Consider the following 20,387-nt stretch of genomic DNA (forward strand, 5'->3'; position numbering starts at 1 on the left):
TTTCTAGTTATATATTATATATTAGTTATATATTTCTAGTTATATATTATATATTATAGTTATATATTTCTAGTTATATATTATATATTAGTTATATATTTCTAGTTATATATTATATATTATAGTTATATATTTCTAGTTATATATGATATATTAGTTATATATTTCTAGTTATATATTATATATTATAGTTATATATTTCTAGTTATATATGATATATTAGTTATATATTTCTAGTTATATATTATATATTATAGTTATATATTTCTAGTTATATATTATATATTAGTTATATATTTCTAGTTATATATTATATATTATAGTTATATATTTCTAGTTATATATTATATATTATAGTTATATATTTCTAGTTATATATTATATATTATAGTTATATATTTCTAGTTATATATTATAGTTATATATTTCTAGTTATATATTATATATTATAGTTATATATTTCCAGTTAAGAGTTCTTCCATCTGGCAACCTATATAAAATAAATTGTTATGTATTCTTTAATCTGGTAACATATATAAAATATGTTTTAGTTTAGGGTTCTTTAATCTTTTCCAAATTGTTCCGTATGGAACCTGAAATAACCCTTTTTCCTAAGAGTGTACACAGCTCTAGAACTAAAGAAGTTAATATGGTTCAATTTGCAGACTAATGCTGGGCAAGTCTACACCTGTAGCCTACACTGCCACACACACTTGTATCATTTTAAAACACACACGCTTTACCCTGATTGATTGCCGTGCCGGTGGCGATGCTGAGAATAGCATCAAACAGCCAAGAGCTTCTTAAAGTCTGTACAGGTGGAAACCTGTCCTGCTGGGGTGGGGTGTGTGTGTGTGTGTGTGTGTGTGTGTGTGTGTGTGTGTGTGTGTGTGTGTGTGTGTGTGTGTGTGTGTGTGTGTGTGTGTGTGTGTGTGTGTGTGTGTGTGTGTGTGTGTGTGTGTGTGTGTGTGTGTGTGTGTGTGTGTGTGTGTGTGTGTGTGATTAGACAGTTGTGGATAAAGTAAATAAGAGATTAGACTGATTACTGAGAGAGAAAGGATTGCGTGTGGAGCAATAGTCGGGGATGAGTTCAATCGGCACGAACAGAGAAAACATATTAAATGTGGAAGTTATCAAACTTATAACCGAACTGTTCCGATAGAGTTCAGAAGCCACCAAAAAGGGAGAAAATGTTTTCAAACTGATTGAAACTGAGGGAGGTACTATCTGAACGTTTCCAATAAGAAACACTGCTTTTTGGGGGTCCGTTTTTAACACTTTTTCTACAATGTTTCCCACTCAATATAACCCATGTTTGTTGAGTGTTTGTCTGTGTTTTCAACAGCTCCAAAGACTTCAGACGGCATATTCTGCATTCTCCTAAACCCTGTACGACACCCCCACCTAGTGGCTGTAGATTAAACTACATATTCTGCATTCTCCTAAACCCTGTACTACACCCCCACCTAGTGGCTATAGATTAAACTACATTGGGGAGGAGGACCAACGATTTATCTTACTGACTTTGACTGATCATGTGATCTTTGCCCATTGCAGTTACTGCTTAGTACATCATTGATTATTTTACTGCTTTCTCTTCCTGTTTTCATGTTGTTAATGGTTGTTTGTTGTTGTTTTTTCACAGTCTTGAAAATTAGATGGTAAATCTCAAAAACATTTGGTCCTGCAGAATTTCAAATAAATCAATTGATGTCGATGTTTACACATGGTTAGCAGATGTTATTGGTCACATGGTTAGCAGATGTTATTGGTCACATGGTTAGTAGATGTTATTGGTCACATACACATGGTTAGTAGATGTTATTGGTCACAGACACATGGTTAGTAGATGTTATTGGTCACATACACATGGTTAGCAGATGTTAATGGTCACATATACATGGTTAGCAGATGTTATTGGTCACATACACATGGTTAGTAGATGTTATTGGTCACATACACATGGTTAGCAGATGTTAATGGTCACATACACATGGTTAGCAGATGTTATTGGTCACATTCACATGGTTAGCAGATGTTATTGGTCACATACACATGGTTAGCAGATGTTATTGGTCACATACACATGGTTAGCAGATGTTATTGGTTACATACACATGGTTAGCAGATGTTATTGGTCACATACACATGGTTAGCAGATGTTATTTGTCACATACACATGGTTAGCAGATGTTATTGCGAGTGTAGCGAAATGCTTGTGCTTCTAGTTCCGACAGTGAAGTAATATCTACCAATTTCCCAACAACTACCTAATACACACAAATCTAAAGGGGTGAATGAGAATATGTACATATAAGTATATGGATGAGCGATGGCCGAGCGGCACAGGCAAGATGCAGTAGATGGTATAAAATACAGTATATACATGCGATATTTTTATTTACTTATTTTTTATTACCTTTATTTTACTAGGCAAGTCAGTTGAGAACAAATTCTTATTTTCAATGACGGCCTAGGAACAGTGGGTTTACTGCCTTGTTCAGGAGCAGAACGACAGATTTGTACCTTGTCAGCTCGGGGATTTGAACTTGCAACCTTCCGGTTACTAGTCCAACGCTCTAACCACTAGGCTACCCTGCCGCCTCTACACTCTAACCACTAGGCTACCCTGCCGCCTCTACACTCTAACCACTAGGCTACCCTGCCGCCTCTACACTCTAACCAATAGGCTACCCTGCCGCCTCTACACTCTAACCACTAGGCTACCCTGCCGCCTCCACACTCTAACCACTAGGCTACCTGCCGCCCCTACACTCTAACCACTAGGCTACCCTGCCGCCTCTACACTCTAACCACTAGGCTACCTGCCGCCTCTACACTCTAACCACTAGGCTACCCTGCCGCCTCTACACTCTAACCACTAGGCTACCTGCCGCCTCTACACTCTAACCACTAGGCTACCTGCCGCCTCTACACTCTAACCACTAGGCTACCCTGCCGCCCCTACACTCTAACCACTAGGCTACCCTGCCGAGATAGAAGCTACTAATCACAACTACTGTGATTATTATTATTCGACCATGCTCGTCATTTATGAACATTGAACATCTTGGCCATGTTCTGTTATAATCTCCACCCGGCACAGACAGAAGAGGACTGGCCACCCCACATAGCCTGGTTCCTCTCTAGGTTTCTTCCTAGGTATTGGCCTTTCTAGGGAGTTTTTCCTAGCCACCGTGCTTCTACACCTGCATTGCTTGCTGTTTGGGGTTTTAGACTGGGTTTTTGTATAGCACTTTGAGATATCAGCTGATGTAAAAACACACACAAGCACAAACACACAATGACGCTACACTGTTCTGGATAATTGCAAAGAGGAAGATAGTTCCCCACTACTTCCCAACCTCACTCTTTGTGTTTGTAAGTCTCTGTTCCTTACAACTCCTATCCTATGACACAATAAACTTACAGACAGAGCCGTCACAAGTAGAGTCCTATGATCACTCGATAAAACTCTGCTCACTCAGACATGTATTTTGAAAAAAGGCACTATATATACAAAAGTATGTTGACAGCCCTTCAAATTAGCGGATTCTGATTCCTACAGCCACATCCGTTGCTGACAGGTGTATAAAATCGAGTACACAGCCATTCAATCTCCATAGACAAACATTGGCAGTAGAATGGCCTTAATGAAGAGCTCAGTGACTTTCAACGTGGCACCATCATAGGATGCCACATTTCAAACAAGTCAGTAAATAAAATTTAACATTTCTGCTAAAACTGCCCAGGTAAACTATAAGTGCTATTATTGTGAAGTGGAAATGTCTAGGAGCAACAACGGCTCAGCCGCAAAGTGGTAAGCCACACAAGCTCACAGAACGGTGAATGCTGAAGCGCGTAGCGTGTTAAAAATAGTCGGTCCTCGGTTGCAACACTCACTACCGAGTTACAAACGTCCTCTGGAAGCAACGTCAACACAAGAACTGTTCGTCAGGAGCTTCATAAAATGGGTTTCTATGGCCGATCAGCCGCACACAAGCCTAAGATCACCATGTGCAATGCCAAGCGGCGGCTGGAGGGGTGTAAAGCTCCCCGTCATTGGACTCTGTTGCAGTGAAAATGCGTTCTCTGAAGTGATGAATCATGCGTCACCATCTGGCAGTCCGGTGGACGAGTCTGGGTTTGGCGGATGGCAGGAAAACGCTACCTGCCCTAATGTAGCATTGTGCCAACTGTAAAGTTTGGTGGAGGAGGAATAATGGTCTAGGGCTGTGTTTCAGCGTTCGGGCCCCTTAGTTCCAATGAAGGGAAATCTTAATGCTACAGCATACAATGCAGTTCTAGACAATGATGTGCCCTTTCCCATCTCAGCATGACAATGCCCCGGTGCACAAAGTCTATACAGAAATGGATTGTCAAGATCGGTGTGGAAGAACTTGACTGACCTGCACCGAGTGTGATGTTATCACTACCATTAGGTGGTGTCAAGACCATTAGATGGTGTCACTACCATTAGATGGTGTCACTACCATTAGCATTAGATGGTGTCACTACCATTAGATGGTGTCACTACCATTAGATGGTGTCACTACCATTAGATGGTGTCACTACCATTAGATGGTGTCACTACTATTAGACGGTGTCACTACCATTAGATAGTTTTACTACCATTAGATGGTGTCACTACCATTAGATGGTGTCACTACCATTAGATGGTGTCACTACCATTATATGGTTTTACTACCATTAGATGGTGTCACTACCATTAGATGGTGTCACTACCATTAGATGGTGTCACTACCATTAGGTGGTGTCCCTACCATTAGATGGTGTCACTACCATTAGATGGTGTCACTACCATTAGATGGTTTTACTACCATTAGATGGTGTCACTACCATTAGGTGGTGTCACTACCATTAGATGGTGTCACTACCATTAGATGGTGTCACTACCATTAGATGGTGTCACTACCATTAGATGAGTGTCACTGCCATTAGATGAGTGTCACTGCCATTAGATGGTGTCACTACCATTAGATGGTGTCACTACCATTTGATGGTGTCACTAATATTAGATGGTGTCACTACCATTAGATGGTGTCACTACCATTAGATGGTGTCACTACCATTAGATGGTGTCACTACCATTAGATGGTTTTACTACCATTAGATGGTGTCACTACCACTAGGTGGTGTCACTACCATTAGATGGTGTCACTACCATTAGATGGTGTCACTACCATTAGATGGTGGCACTACCATTATATGTGTGTCACTACCATTATATGTGTGTCACTACCATTAGATGGTGTCACTACCATTCGATGGTGTCACTACCATTCGATGGTGTCACTACCATTAGATGGTGTCACTACCATTAGATGGTGTCACTACCATTAGATGGTGTCACTACCATTAGATGGTGTCACTACCATTAGATGGTGTCACTACCATTAGATGGTGTCACTACCATTAGATGGTGTCACTACCATTAGATGGTTTTACTACCATTAGATGGTGTCACTACCATTAGGTGGTGCCACTACCATTAGATGGTTTCACTACCATTAGATGGTGTCACTACCATTAGATGGTGTCACTACCATTAGATGGTGTCACTACCATTTGATGGTGTCACTACTATTAGATGGTGTCACTACTATTAGATGGTGTCACTACCATTAGATGGTGTCACTACCATTAGATGGTGTCACTACCATTAGATGGTGTCACTACCATTAGATTGTGTCACTACCATTAGATGGTTTTACTACCATTAGAGGGTGTCACTACCATTAGGTGGTGTCACTACCATTAGATGGTGTCACTACCATTAGATGGTGTCACTACCATTAGATGTGTGTCACTGCCATTAGATGGTGTCACTGCCATTAGATGGTGTCACTACCATTAGATGGTGTCACTACCATTTGATGGTGTCACTACTATTAGATGGTGTCACTACCATTAGATGGTGTCACTACCATTAGATGGTGTCACTACCATTAGATGGTGTCACTACTATTAGATGGTGTCACTACCATTAGATGGTGTCACTACCATTAGATGGTGTCACTACTATTAGACGGTGTCACTACCATTAGATAGTTTTACTACCATTAGATGGTGTCACTACCATTAGATGGTGTCACTACCATTAGATGGTGTCACTACCATTAGATGGTGTCACTACCATTAGATGGTGTCACTACCATTAGATGGTGTCACTACCATTAGGTGGTGTCCCTACCATTAGATGGTGTCACTACCATTAGATGGTGTCACTACCATTAGATGGTTTTACTACCATTAGATGGTGTCACTACCATTAGGTGGTGTCACTACCATTAGATGGTGTCACTACCATTAGATGGTGTCACTACCATTAGATGGTGTCACTACCATTAGATGGTGTCACTACCATTAGATGAGTGTCACTGCCATTAGATGGTGTCACTACCATTAGATGGTGTCACTACCATTAGATGGTGTCACTACCATTAGATGGTGTCACTACCATTTGATGGTGTCACTACTATTAGATGGTGTCACTACCATTAGATGGTGTCACTACCATTAGATGGTGTCACTACCATTAGATGGTTTTACTACCATTAGATGGTGTCACTACCACTAGGTGGTGTCACTACCATTAGATGGTGTCACTACCATTAGATGGTGTCACTACCATTAGATGGTGGCACTACCATTAGATGGTGGCACTACCATTATATGTGTGTCACTACCATTAGATGGTGTCACTACCATTAGATGGTGTCACTACCATTCGATGGTGTCACTACCATTAGATGGTGTCACTACCATTAGATGGTTTTACTACCATTAGATGGTGTCACTACCATTAGATGGTGTCACTACCATTAGATGGTGTCACTACCATTAGATGGTTTTACTACCATTAGATGGTGTCACTACCATTAGATGGTGTTACTACCATTAGATGGTGTCACTACCATTAGATGGTGTCACTACCATTAGATGGTGTCACTACCATTAGATGGTGTCACTACCATTAGGTGGTGTCACTACCATTAGATGGTGTCACTACCATTAGATGGTGTCACCACCATTAGATGCGTGTCACCGCCATTAGATGGTGTCACTACCATTAGATGGTGTCACTACCATTAGATGGTGTCACTACCATTTGATGGTGTCACTACTATTAGATGGCGTCACTACCATTAGATGGTGTCACTACCATTAGATGGTGTCACTACCATTAGATGGTTTTACTACCATTAGATGGTGTCACTACCATTAGGTGGTGTCACTACCATTAGATGGTGTCACTACCATTAGATGGTGTCACTACCATTAGGTGGTGTCACTACCATTAGGTGGTGTCACTACCATTAGGTGGTGTCACTACCATTTGATGGTGTCACTACCATTAGATGGTGTCACTACCATTAGATGTGTGTCACTGCCATTAGATGGTGTCACTACCATTAGATGGTGTCACTACCATTAGGTGGTGTCACTACCATTAGATGGTGTCACTACCATTAGATGGTGTCACCACCATTAGATGCGTGTCACTGCCATTAGATGGTGTCACTACCATTAGATGGTGTCACTACCATTAGATGGTGTCACTACCATTTGATGGTGTCACTACTATTAGATGGCGTCACTACCATTAGATGGTGTCACTACCATTAGATGGTGTCACTACCATTAGATGGTTTTACTACCATTAGATGGTGTCACTACCATTAGGTGGTGTCACTACCATTAGATGGTGTCACTACCATTAGATGGTGTCACCGCCATTAGATGTGTGTCACTGCCATTAGATGGTGTCACTACCATTAGATGGTGTCACTACCATTAGATGGTGTCACTACCATTTGATGGTGTCACTACTATTAGATGGCGTCACTACCATTAGATGGTGTCACTACCATTAGATGGTGTCACTACCATTAGATGGTTTTACTACCATTAGATGGTGTCACTACCATTAGGTGGTGTCACTACCATTAGATGGTTTCACTACCATTAGATGGTGTCACTACCATTAGATGGTTTTACTACCATTAGATGGTGTCACTACCATTAGGTGGTGTCACTACCATTAGATGGTGTCACTGCCATTAGATGGTGTCACTACCATTAGATGGTGTCACTACCATTAGATGGTGTCACTACCATTAGATGTGTGTCACTACCATTAGATGTGTGTCACTGCCATTAGATGGTGTCACCACCATTAGATGTGTGTCACTACCATTAGATGGTGTCACTACCATTAGATGGTGTCACTACCATTAGATGGTGTCACTACCATTAGATGGTGTCACTACCATTAGATGGTGTCACTACCATTAGATGGTGTCACTACCATTAGATGGTGTCACTACCATTAGATGGTGTCACTACCATTAGATGGTGTCACTACCATTAGATGTGTCCCTGAATAGACAGTTACGGCCTGGATTGTGTGAATCTCCTCAAACAGCTCTGGGAATCATGGAGATATGCATTGATATATGGAGATAGGAGAATGGAGATATGCGTTGATATATAACGTATACATTGTGTGTGTCATCTGGGAGAATGGAGATAGGAGCTGTATTCCCACAGGACCCCTCTCCTCTGTCCCAGTGTCTGGTCAATAAACTGTTATAAAACACACACACACACACACACACACACACACACACACACACACACACACACACACACACACACACACACACACACACACACACACACACACACACACACACACACACACACAGGGATGAATCAACAGTGGTAAAACACACATTTTTATCAGTGTGACACATAAAGCTGAGGATGAATATAGAGAGGCTGTAAATCATATTAGATCACCAGCAAGGAGATAACAGGCTGGGGAGGAGGGGAGTGTGGGGGGGGGGGTGATAGGCAGGTGAGGAGGAGGTGAGGGGGGGGGTGATAGTCAGGTGAGGAGGAGGTGAGGGGGGGGGGTGATAGTCAGGTGAGGAGGAGGTGAGGGGGGGGGGGGTGATAGTCAGGTGAGGAGGAGGTGAGGGGGGGGTGATAGTCAGGGGTGGGGGGGGGGGGGGGGGCAGGGAAGGACAGAAATAGGAGAATGGTGGAGATAACATTCAAAGACATTTAATCCTTATAATTCACTGAAAAGACAACATGGAAATTAACATGAGTTGTACTAGAGCCAGAAACACTACATTACCAAAAGTATGTGGACACCTTCTCATTGAAAATCTTATTCCAAAATCAATATGGAGTTGGTCCCCCCCCTTTGCTGCTATAACAGCCTCCTCTCTTCTGGGAAGGCATTAATATGGAGTTGGTCCCCCCCCTTTGCTGCTATAACAGCCTCCTCTCTTCTGGGAAGGCATTAATATGGAGTTGGTCCCCCCCTTTGCTGCTATAACAGCCTCCTCTCTTCTGGGAAGGCATTAATATGGAGTTGGTCCCCCCCCTTTGCTGCTATAACAGCCTCCTCTCTTCTGGGAAGGCATTAATATGGAGTTGGTCCCCCCCTTTGCTGCTATAACAGCCTCCTCTCTTCTGGGAAGGCATTAATATGGAGTTGGTCCCCCCCTTTGCTGCTATAACAGCCTCCTCTCTTCTGGGAAGTCATTAATATGGAGTTGGTCCCCCCCTTTGCTGCTATAACAGCCTCCTCTCTTCTGGGAAGGCATTAATATGGAGTTGGTCCCCCCCTTTGCTGCTATAACAGCCTCCTCTCTTCTGGGAAGGCATTAATATGGAGTTGGTCCCCCCCTTTGCTGCTATAACAGCCTCCTCTCTTCTGGGAAGGCATTAATATGGAGTTGGACCCCCCCTTTGCTGCTATAACAGCCTCCTCTCTTCTGGGAAGGCTTTCCACTAGATGTTGGAACATTGCTGGAATTTTCCACACCGATCTTGACAAACCATTTCTGTATGGACCTCAATTTGTGCACGGGGGCATTGTCATGCTGAAACAGGAATGGGCTTTCCCCAAACTGTTGCCACCAACTTGAAAACACAGAATAGTCTAGAATGTCATTGTATGCTGTAGCATTAAGATTTCCCTCCACTGGAACCAAGGTGCCCGAACCATGAAAAACAGCCCCAGCTCTCCTCCACCAAATTTTACAGTTGGCACATTCGTCCGTCAGAATGCCAGATGGTGAAGCGTGACTCATCACGCCAGAGAATACGTTTCTACTGCTCCAGATTCCAATGGCAGCGAGCTTTACAGCCCTCCAGCCAATGGCAGCGAGCTTTACACCCCTCCAGCCAATGGCAGCGAGCTTTACACCCCTCCAGCCAATGGCAGCGAGCTTTACACCCCTCCAGCCAATGGCAGCGAGCTTTACACCCCTCCAGCCAATGGCAGCGAGCTTTACACCCCTCCAGCCAATGCTTGGGCATTGTGATCTTAGGCTTGGGTTATCTTGGGTGATCTTGGGTGATCTTGGGTGATCTTAGGCTTGTGTGCGGCTGCTTGTCCATGGAAACCCATTTCATGAAGCTCCCGACAAACAGTTCTTGTGCTGACGTTGCTTCCAGAGGCAGTTAGGAACTCGGTAGGTTGCACCTGAGGACAGATGATTTTTACACGCTACAAGCTTCCTCACTCGGCGGTCCCATTCTGTGAGCTTGTGTGGTCTACTACTTTGTGGCTGAGCCGTTGTTGCTCCTAGACATTTCCACTTCACAATAACAGCACTTACAGTTGCCCGGGGCAGCTCTAGCAGGGCAGGAATGTGATGAACTGACTTGTTGGAAAGGTGGCATCTTATGAGGGTGCCACGTTGAAAGTCACTGAGCTCTTCAGTAAGGGCCATTCTACTGCCAATGTTTGTCTATGGAGATTGCATGGCGGTGTGCTCGATTTTATAAACCTGTCATTAATGGATGTGGCTGAAATAGAAACCACTATGTAGAAGGGTGTCCACAAACTTTTGTATATATAATGTATATCAGCTATGGGGTCAGTCTGTCTGTTATATCAGCTATGGGGTCAGTCTGTCTGTTATATCAGCTACGGGGTCAGTCTGTCTGTTATATCAGCTACGGGGTCAGTCTGTCTGTTATATCAGCTACGGGGTCAGTCTGTCTGTTATATCAGCTATGGGGTCAGTCTGTCTGTTATATCAGCTATGGGGTCAGTCTGTCTGTTATATCAGCTATGGGGTCAGTCTGTCTGTTATATCAGCTATGGGGTCAGTCTGCCTGTTATATCAGCTATGGGGTCAGTCTGCCTGTTATATCAGCTATGGGTTCAGTCTGCCTGTTATATCAGCTATGGGGTCAGTCTGTCTGTTATATCAACTATGAGGTCAGTCTGTCTGTCTGTTATATCAGCTATGGGGTCAGTCTGTCTGTTATATCAGCTATGGGGTTAGTCTGTCTGTTAAATCAGCAGTCTGTCTGTTATATCAGCTATGGGGTCAATCTGTCTGTTATATCAGCTACGGGGTCAGTCTGTCTGTTATATCAGTTACGGGGTCAGTCTGTCTGTTATATCAGCTACGGGGTCAGTCTGTCTGTTATATCAGCTATGGGGTCAGTCTGCCTGTTATATCAGCTATGGGGTCAGTCTGTCTGTTATATCAGCTACGGGGTCAGTCTGTCTGTTATATCAGCTATGGGGTCAGTCTGTCTGTTATATCAGCTATGGGGTCAGTCTGTCTGTTATATCAGCTATGGGGTCAGTCTGTCTGTTATATCAAATCACATTTATTTATAAAGCCCTTCGTACATCAGCTGATCTCTCAAAGTGCTGTACAGAAACCCAGCCTAAAACCCCAAACAGCAAGCAATGCAGGTGTAGAAGCACAGTGGCTAGGAAAAACTCCCTAGAAAGGCCAAAACCTAGGAAGAAACCTAGAGAGGAACCAGGCTATGTGGGGTGGCCAGTCCTCTTCTGGCTGTGCCGGGTGGAGATTATAACAGAACATGGCCAAGATGTTCAAATGTTCATAAATGACCAGCATGGTCGAATAATAATAAGGCAGAACAGTTGAAACTGGAGCAGCAGCACAGTCAGGTGGAAGTTGAAACTGGAGCAGCAGCATGGCCAGGTGGACTGGGGACAGCAAGGAGTCATCATGTCAGGTAGTCCTGGGGCATGGTCCTAGGGCTCAGGTCAGTTATATCAGCTATGGGGTCAGTCTGTCTGTTATATCAGCTATGGGGTTAGTCTGTCTGTTAAATCAGCAGTCTGTCTGTTATATCAGCTATGGGGTCAGTCTGTCTGTTATATCAGCTACGGGGTCAATCTGTCTGTTATATCAGCTACGGGGTCAGTCTGTCTGTTATATCAGCTATTGGGTCAGTCTGCCGCTAATGGTAGTGACACCATCTAATGGTAGTGACACCATCTAAATGGTAGTGACACCATCTAATAGTAGTGATGCCATCTAATGGTAGTGACACCATCTAATAGTAGTGACACCATCTAATAGTAGTGACACCATCTAATGGTAGTGACACCATCTAATGGTAGTGACAACATCTAATGGTAGTGACACCATCTAATGGTAGTGACACCATCTAATAGTAGTGACACCATCTAATAGTAGTGACACCATCTAATGGTAGCGTATTCATTATCATTCTTCCTGTCGCTCTAGAGTATTCATTATCATTCTTCCTGTCTCTCTAGAGTATTCATTATCATTCTTCCTGTCTCTCTAGAGTATTCATTATCATTCTTCCTGTCGCTCTAGCGTATTCATTATCATTCTTCCTGTCGCTAGACTCTAGCGTATTCATTATCATTCTTCCTGTCGCTAGACTCTAGCGTATTCATTATCATTCTTCCTGTCTCTCTAGAGTATTCATTATCATTCTTCCTGTCTCTCTAGAGTATTCATTATCATTCTTCCTGTCTCTCTAGCGTATTCATTATCATTCTTCCTGTCTCTCTAGAGTATTCATTATCATTCTTCCTGTCTCTCTAGAGTATTCATTATCATTCTTCCTGTCTCTCTAGCGTATTCATTATCATTCTTCCTTTTGCTCTAGAGTATTCATTATCATTCTTCCTGTCTCTCTAGCGTATTCATTATCATTCTTCCTGTCTCTCTAGCGTATTCATTATCATTCTTCCTGTCTCTCTAGAGTATTCATTATCATTCTTCCTGTCGCTAGACTCTAGCGTATTCATTATCATTCTTCCTGTCTCTCTAGCGTATTCATTATCATTCTTCCTTTTGCTCTAGAGTATTCATTATCATTTTTCCTTTTGCTCTAGAGTATTCATTATCATTCTTCCTTTTGCTCTAGAGTATTCATTATCATTCTTCCTTTTGCTCTAGAGTATTCATTATCATTCTTCCTTTTGCTCTAGAGTATTCATTATCATTCTTCCTGTCTCTCTAGCGTATTCATTATCATTCTTCCTTTTGCTCTAGAGTATTCATTATCATTCTTCCTTTTGCTCTAGAGTATTCATTATCATTCTTCCTGTCTCTCTAGCGTATTCATTATCATTCTTCCTTTTGCTCTAGAGTATTCATTATCATTCTTCCTGTCTCTCTAGCGTATTCATTATCATTCTTCCTTTTGCTCTAGAGTATTCATTATCATTCTTCCTTTTGCTCTAGTGCTTAAATCATTTAAGATTTTTACACGATACCAACTTTAAAACGTGCAGACTGGCCGTCAGTATATTTTATTTAGTGAAAATATATATACACTACTCCCATAATGGCATAAATAGACTTGATAAACTTGGTAAAAAAATCTAAAATTCTAGACACATCTCCTTTTTCACAGTTTAAGCGATCAACTCCAAGATTTGCATATTAGAGCAAACGCCACAACTCTGTAACCGTATAGGCTGTAAGCACAAAACTTTTAAAAGTGCAAACTGCCCCAACTTAGACTGCGTTAGAAAATATGTTTGATAGCTACTATACTTTTTGTACGACAACAATATTTAAATGAGCTCCCAATGCATTTCAATTGCAAAAAAAAGTGCAATAGACTTGAATGGTAAAATTAAAAATGACTCTTGAAATGTTTAAACTGTCAACACCAAATCAATGTTGAAATATTTAAGCCATCAACACCAAATCAATGTTGAAATATTTAAGCCATCAACACCAAATCAATGTTGAAATATTTAAGCTGTCAACACCAAATCAATGTTGAAATATTTAAGCTGTCAACACCAAATCAATGTTGAAATATTTAAGCTGTCAACACCAAATCAATATTGACATATTTAAGCTGTCAACACCAAATAAATTTTGAAATATTTAAGCTGTCAACACCAAATCAATATTGAAATATTTAAGCTGTCAATACCAAATCAATGTTGAAATATTTCAACTGTCAACACCAAATCAATGTTGAAATGTGCAGACTGATCCATGTCGTTTTAATTGCAGACAGAGTTTTGATACTATTTCTACTTTTCAAACTATAAGCATTTACATTAGCATAAAAGTGGTAAAAATTAAGAAGCTACTCCCCTTGAACAATCTTGGCTACTCCCCATCTTCCATTGGCTACTAACTCCAATCCAATGCAGACGGACTCATCTTCCATTGGCTATTAACTCCAATCCAATGCAGACTGACTCATCTTCCATTGGCTACTAACTCCAATCCAATGCAGACTGACTCATCTTCGATTGGCTACTAACTCCAATCCAATGCAGACTGACTCATCTTCCATTGGCTACTAAATCAATCCAGGCGAGCTTCAATGTCATTCAACTCTCCTTCCGTGGCCTCCAATTGCTCTTAAATACAAGTAAACTAAATGCTTGCTCTTCAACCGATCGCTGCCTGTACCTGCCCGCCTGTCCAACATCACTACTCTGGATGGCTCTGACTTAGGATATGTGGACAACTACAAATACCTAGGTGTCTGGTTAGACTGTAAACTCTCCTTCCAGACTCATATTAAACATCTCCAAACCAAAATCAAATCTAGAATCAGCTTTCTATTTCGCAACAAAGCCTCCTTCTCTCACGCCGCCAAACTTACCCTAGTAAAACTGACTCTCCTACCGATCCTCGACTTTGGCAATGTCATCTCCAAAATAACTTCCAATATTCTACTCAGCAAACTGGATGCAGTCTATCACAGTGCCATCCGTTTTTTTTACCATAGCCCCATATACCACCCACCACTGCGACCTGTATGCTCTAGTCGGCTGGCCCTCGCTACATATTCATCGCCAGACCCACTGGCTCCAGGTCATCTACAAGTCCATGCTAGGTAAAGCTCCGCCTTATCTCAGCTCACTGGTCACGATAACAACACCCACCCGTAGCACACGCTCCAGCAGGTATATCTCACTGGTCATCCCCAAAGCCAACACCTCCTTTGGCCGCCTTTCCTTCCAGTTCTCTGCTGCCAGTGACTGGAACGAATTGCAAAAATCGCTGAAGCTGGGGACTTACATTTCCCTCACTATCTTTAAACATCAGCTATCTGAGCAGCTAACCGATCGCTGCAGCTGTACACAGCCCATCTGTAAATAGCCCACCCAATTTACCTACCTCATCCCCATGTTGTTTGTATTTACTTTTCTGCTCATTTACACACCAGCATCACTACTTGCACACCATCATCTGCTCATCTATCACTCCAGTGTTAATCTGCTAAATTGTATTTACTTTGCTACTGTGGCCTATTTATTACCATACCTCCTCATGCCATTTGCACACACTGTATATAGACCTTCTTTTTGTGTTATTGACTACATTTGTTTATTCCATGTGTAACTCTGTGTTGTTGTTTCTGTCAGGTTGCAGTTGTAAATGAGAACTTGTTCTCAACTGGCCTACCTGGTTAAATAAAGGTGTTCTCAACTGGCCTCCCTGGTTAAATAAAGGTGTTCTCAACTGGCCTACCTGGTTAAATAAAGGTGTTCTCAACTGGCCTACCTGGTTAAATAAAGGTGTTCTCAACTAGCCTACCTGGTTAAATAAAGGTGTTCTCAACTGGCCTACCTGGTTAAATAAAGGTGAAATAAATAAACAATAAAGAAAGAAATTGTGCCCAAGGGCTCTTAACCCTAATTGGGCTCTTAACCCTAATTGGGCTCTTAACCCTAATTGGGCTCTTAACCCTAATTGGGCTCTTAACCCTAATTGCTCCTGTAAGTCTCTCTGAATTCGAGTATTTAGTCATTGTAAATCCCAATGGAACATATTTGATCTGTTACAATACTGTCGCTGGATATAGAGCGGACTAACTGGTTGGGAAAACCCCTGATGGGACAGTTGGACTTCCAGTCAGCCTCCCTCCCTCCTACTGCACCTGCAGGTAGACAAAGACAGGCAGTTGGACAGACACTAAATAGCTTTGGCATCACCCATGTGGCTGGTTTCATCCAAAACAATGTAAAGCTTGTTGAGCACCTGGAAACGTGCAATCTAAATACAATAGTGTTGATCTGATAGAGTTGATCTGATAGAGTTGATCCGATAGCGTTGATCCGATAGCGTTGATCCGATAGCGTTGATCCGATAGCGTTGATCCGATAGAGTTGAACTGATAGAGTTGAACTGATAGAGTTGTTGATCTGATAGAGTTGATCTGATAGAGTTGATCTGATAGCGTTGATCCGATAGAGTTGATCTGATAGAGTTGATCCGATAGAGTTGATCTGATAGAGTTGATCTGATAGAGTTGATCCGATAGAGTTGATCCGATAGCGTTGATCCGATAGCGTTGATCCGATAGCGTTGATCTGGTAGTGTTGATCTGGTAGTGTTGATCTGACAGTGTTGATCTGATAGTGTTGATCTGGTAGTGTTGATCTGGTAGTGTTGATCTGGTAGTGTTGATCTGGTAGTGTTGATCTGACAGTGTTGATCTGGTAGTGTTGTCCTGGTAGTGTTGATCAGGTAGTGTTGATCTGGTAGAGTTGATCTGATAGCGTTGATCTGATAGTGTTGATCTGATACAGTTGATCAGTCGGTGTTGATCTTATAGCTATGATCCGATAGTGTTGATCTGGTAGAGTTGATCTGGTAGAGTTGATATGGTAGAGTTGATCTGGTAGTGTTGATCTGGTAGAGTTGATCCGATAGTGTTGATCTGGTAGAGTTGATCCGACAGCATTGATCCGACAGCGTTGATCCGATAGTGTGGATCCGATAGTGTGGATCCGACAGCGTTGATCCGATAGTGTGGATCCGATAGTGTTGATCCGATAGTGTGGATCCGACAGCGTTGATCCGATAGTGTGGATCCGATAGTGTGGATCCGACAGCGTTGATCCGATAGTGTGGATCCGACAGTGTTGATCCGATAGTGTGGATCCGACAGCGTTGATCCGATAGTGTGGATCCGACAGCGTTGATCCGATAGTGTGGATCCGACAGCGTTGATCCGATAGTGTGGATCCGACAGCGTTGATCCGATAGTGTGGATCCGATAGTGTGGATCCGATAGAGTGGATCCGACAGCGTTGATCCGATAGTGTGGATCCGACAGCGTTGATCCGATAGTGTGGATCCGATAGTGTGGATCCGACAGCGTTGATCCGACAGCGTTGATCCGATAGTGTGGATCCGACAGCGTTGATCCGATAGTGTTGATCCGACAGCGTTGATCCGATAGCGTTGATCCGACATCGTTGATCCGACAGCGTTGATCCGACAGCGTGGATCCGACAGCGTTGATCCGACAGCGTGGATCCGACAGCGTTGATCCGACAGCGTTGATCCGATAGTGTGGATCCGACAGCGTTGATCCGATAGCGTTGATCCGACAGCGTGGATCCGATAGGGTTGATCCGACAGCGTTGATCCGATAGTGTTGATCCGACAGCGTTGATCCGATAGTGTGGATCCGATAGTGTGGATCCGACAGCGTTGATCCGAAAGTGTGGATCCGACAGCGTTGATCCGACAGCGTTGATCCGATAGTGTGGATCCGACAGTGTTGATCCGATAGTGTGGATCCGACAGCGTTGATCCGACAGCGTTGATCCGACAGCGTTGATCCGACAGCGTTGATCCGACAGTGTTGATCCGACAGCGTTGATCCGACAGTGTGGATCCGACAGCGTTGATCCGACAGTGTGGATCCGACAGCGTTGATCCGACAGCGTTGATCCGACAGCGTTGATCCGACAGCGTTGATCCGACAGTGTGGATCCGACAGCGTTGATCCGACAGCGTTGATCCGATAGTGTGGATCTGACAGCGTTGATCCGATAGTGTTGATCCGACAGCGTTGATCCGACAGCGTTGATCCGACAGCGTTGATCCGACAGCGTTGATCCGACAGCGTTGATCCGACAGCGTTGATCCGATAGTGTGGATCCGACAGCGTTGATCCGACAGCGTTGATCCGACAGCGTTGATCCGACAGCGTTGATCCGACAGCGTTGATCCGATAGTGTGGATCCGACAGCGTTGATCCGATAGTGTTGATCCGACAGCGTTGATCCGATAGTGTTGATCCGACAGCGTTGATCCGACAGCGTTGATCCGACAGCGTTGATCCGATAGTGTTGATCCGACAGTGTGGATCCGACAGCGTTGATCCGACAGCGTTGATCCGACAGTGTGGATCCGACAGCGTTGATCCGATAGTGTGGATCCGACAGTGTGGATCCGACAGTGTGGATCCGACAGTGTTGATCCGACAGCGTTGATCCGACAGTGTGGATCCGACAGCGTTGATCCGACAGTGTGGATCCGACAGCGTTGATCCGACAGTGTTGCCACTACAGTGTGGATCCGACAGTGTTGCCACTACAGTGTGGATCCGACAGTGTTGCCACTACAGTGTTGCCACTACAGTGTTGCCACTACAGTGTTGCCACTACAGTGTTGCCACTACAGTGTTGCCACTACAGTGTTGCCACTACAGTGTTGCCACTACAGTGTTGCCACTACAGACACGTCTGGACTCTAAAACAATCTAATTTGGCTCTGAAGATACTAGGAGCTGCTGTATATACTTATATTTAACTATGAATTAACCTGATGGCTGTGATGTAACAGGTAAGAGGATTGGCTGGTAGGTAGTAGGCTGGGTGGTAGTAGTCTGGGTGGTGGGTGGTAGTAGTCTGGGTGGTGGTGGGTGGTAGTAGGCTGGGTGGTGGGTGGTAGTAGTCTGGGTGGTGGGTGGTAGCAGTCTGGGTGGTGGGTGGTGGGTGGTCGAAGGCTGAGTGGTGGGTGGTCGAAGACTGGGTGGTGGGTGGTAGAAGGCTGGGTGGTGGGTGGTAGTAGTCTGGGTGGAGGTGGTCGAAGACTGGGTGGTGGGTGGTAGCAGTCTGGGTGGTGGGTGGTGGCAGTTTGGGTGGTGGGTGTTCGAAGGCTGGGTGGTGGGTGGTGGGTGGTCGAAGGCTGGGTGGTGGGTGGTAGTAGTCAGGGTGATGCTGTAGGAGCTGCTGTAGTAGCTGCATCAGGAGCTGCTGTAGGTGCTGCTGTATGAGGTGCTGTAGGTGCTGCTGTAGGAGTTGCTGTCGGAGCTGCTGTAGGTGCTGCTGTAGAAGCTGCAGTAGATGATGCTGTAGGAGATGCTGTAGGACATGTTGTAGGAGCTGCTGTCTGTAGGAGATGCTGTAGCAGCTGCTGTAGGAGATGCTGTAGGTGCTGCTTTAGGAGATGCTCTAGGAGCTGCTGTAGGTGCTGCTGTAGGAAGTGCTATAGGAGCTGCTGTAGAAGATGCTGTCTGTAGGTGCTGATGTAGGAGCTGCTGTAGGAGCTGCTGTCTGTAGGTGCTGCTGTAGGAGCTGCTGTAGGAGATGCTGTCTGAAGGTGCTGCTGAAGGAGCTGCTGTAAGAGGTGCTGTAGGTGATGCTGTAGATGATGCTGTAGGTGCTGCTGTAGGGAGATGCTGTAGGAGTTGCTGTAGAAGATGCTGTAGGAGTTGCTGTAGAAGATGCTGTAGGAGTTGCTATAGGAGTTGCTGTAGGTGCTGCTGTAGGACATGCTGTAGTAGATGCTGTAGGTGATACTGTAAGTGCTGCTGTAGGAACTGCTGTAGGAGCTGCTATAGGTGCTGCTGTCTGTAGGTGCTGCTGTAGAAGCTGCTGTAGGATCTGCTGTAGGAGTTGCTCTAGGTGCATCTGTCGGAGATGCTATAGGTGCTGCTGTAGAAGCTGCTGTAGGATCTGCTGTAGAAGATGCTGTAGAAGATGCTGTAGGAGTTGCTGTAGGAGATGCTGTTGTAGTTGCTGTAGATGCTAATGTAGCAGATGCTGTAGGAGATGCTGTAAAGTTTGCTGTAGTTGCTAATGTAGGAGATGCTGTAGGAATGCTGTAGGAGATGCTGTAGGAGATGCTGTAAAGTTTGCTGTAGGTGCTAATGTAGGAGATGCTGTAGGAATGCTGTAGGAGTTGCTGTAGGTGCTAATGTAGAAGATGCTGTAGGAGTTGCTGTAGATGCTAATGTAGCAGATGCTGTAGGAGCTGCTATAGGATCTGCTGTAGGAGCTGCTGTAGGTGCTGCTGTAGGAGTTGCTG

The 20,387-nt window shown here is 43.8% G+C and overlaps 1 protein-coding gene across 1 annotated transcript in view; it reads right to left on the reverse strand.

The window, feature by feature from the left end:
- Window positions 1–19,324, reverse strand: part of lgr6 (leucine-rich repeat containing G protein-coupled receptor 6) — a 115,684-nt gene extending 96,360 nt beyond the window's left edge. The window contains exons 1-2 of the mRNA XM_031793365.1: window positions 19,107–19,324; window positions 17,035–18,640 (exon numbers count right to left, since the gene is read on the reverse strand). Of these exons, the coding sequence (XP_031649225.1) occupies window positions 17,035–18,640; window positions 19,107–19,324 (1,824 nt within the window). The remainder of the gene's footprint in view (window positions 1–17,034; window positions 18,641–19,106) is intronic.
- Between the last annotated feature and the right edge of the window lie 1,063 nt (window positions 19,325–20,387).

This window comes from Oncorhynchus kisutch, linkage group LG17 (genome assembly GCF_002021735.2).
Source record: "Oncorhynchus kisutch isolate 150728-3 linkage group LG17, Okis_V2, whole genome shotgun sequence".
Taxonomy (NCBI): Eukaryota; Metazoa; Chordata; class Actinopteri; order Salmoniformes; family Salmonidae; genus Oncorhynchus; species Oncorhynchus kisutch.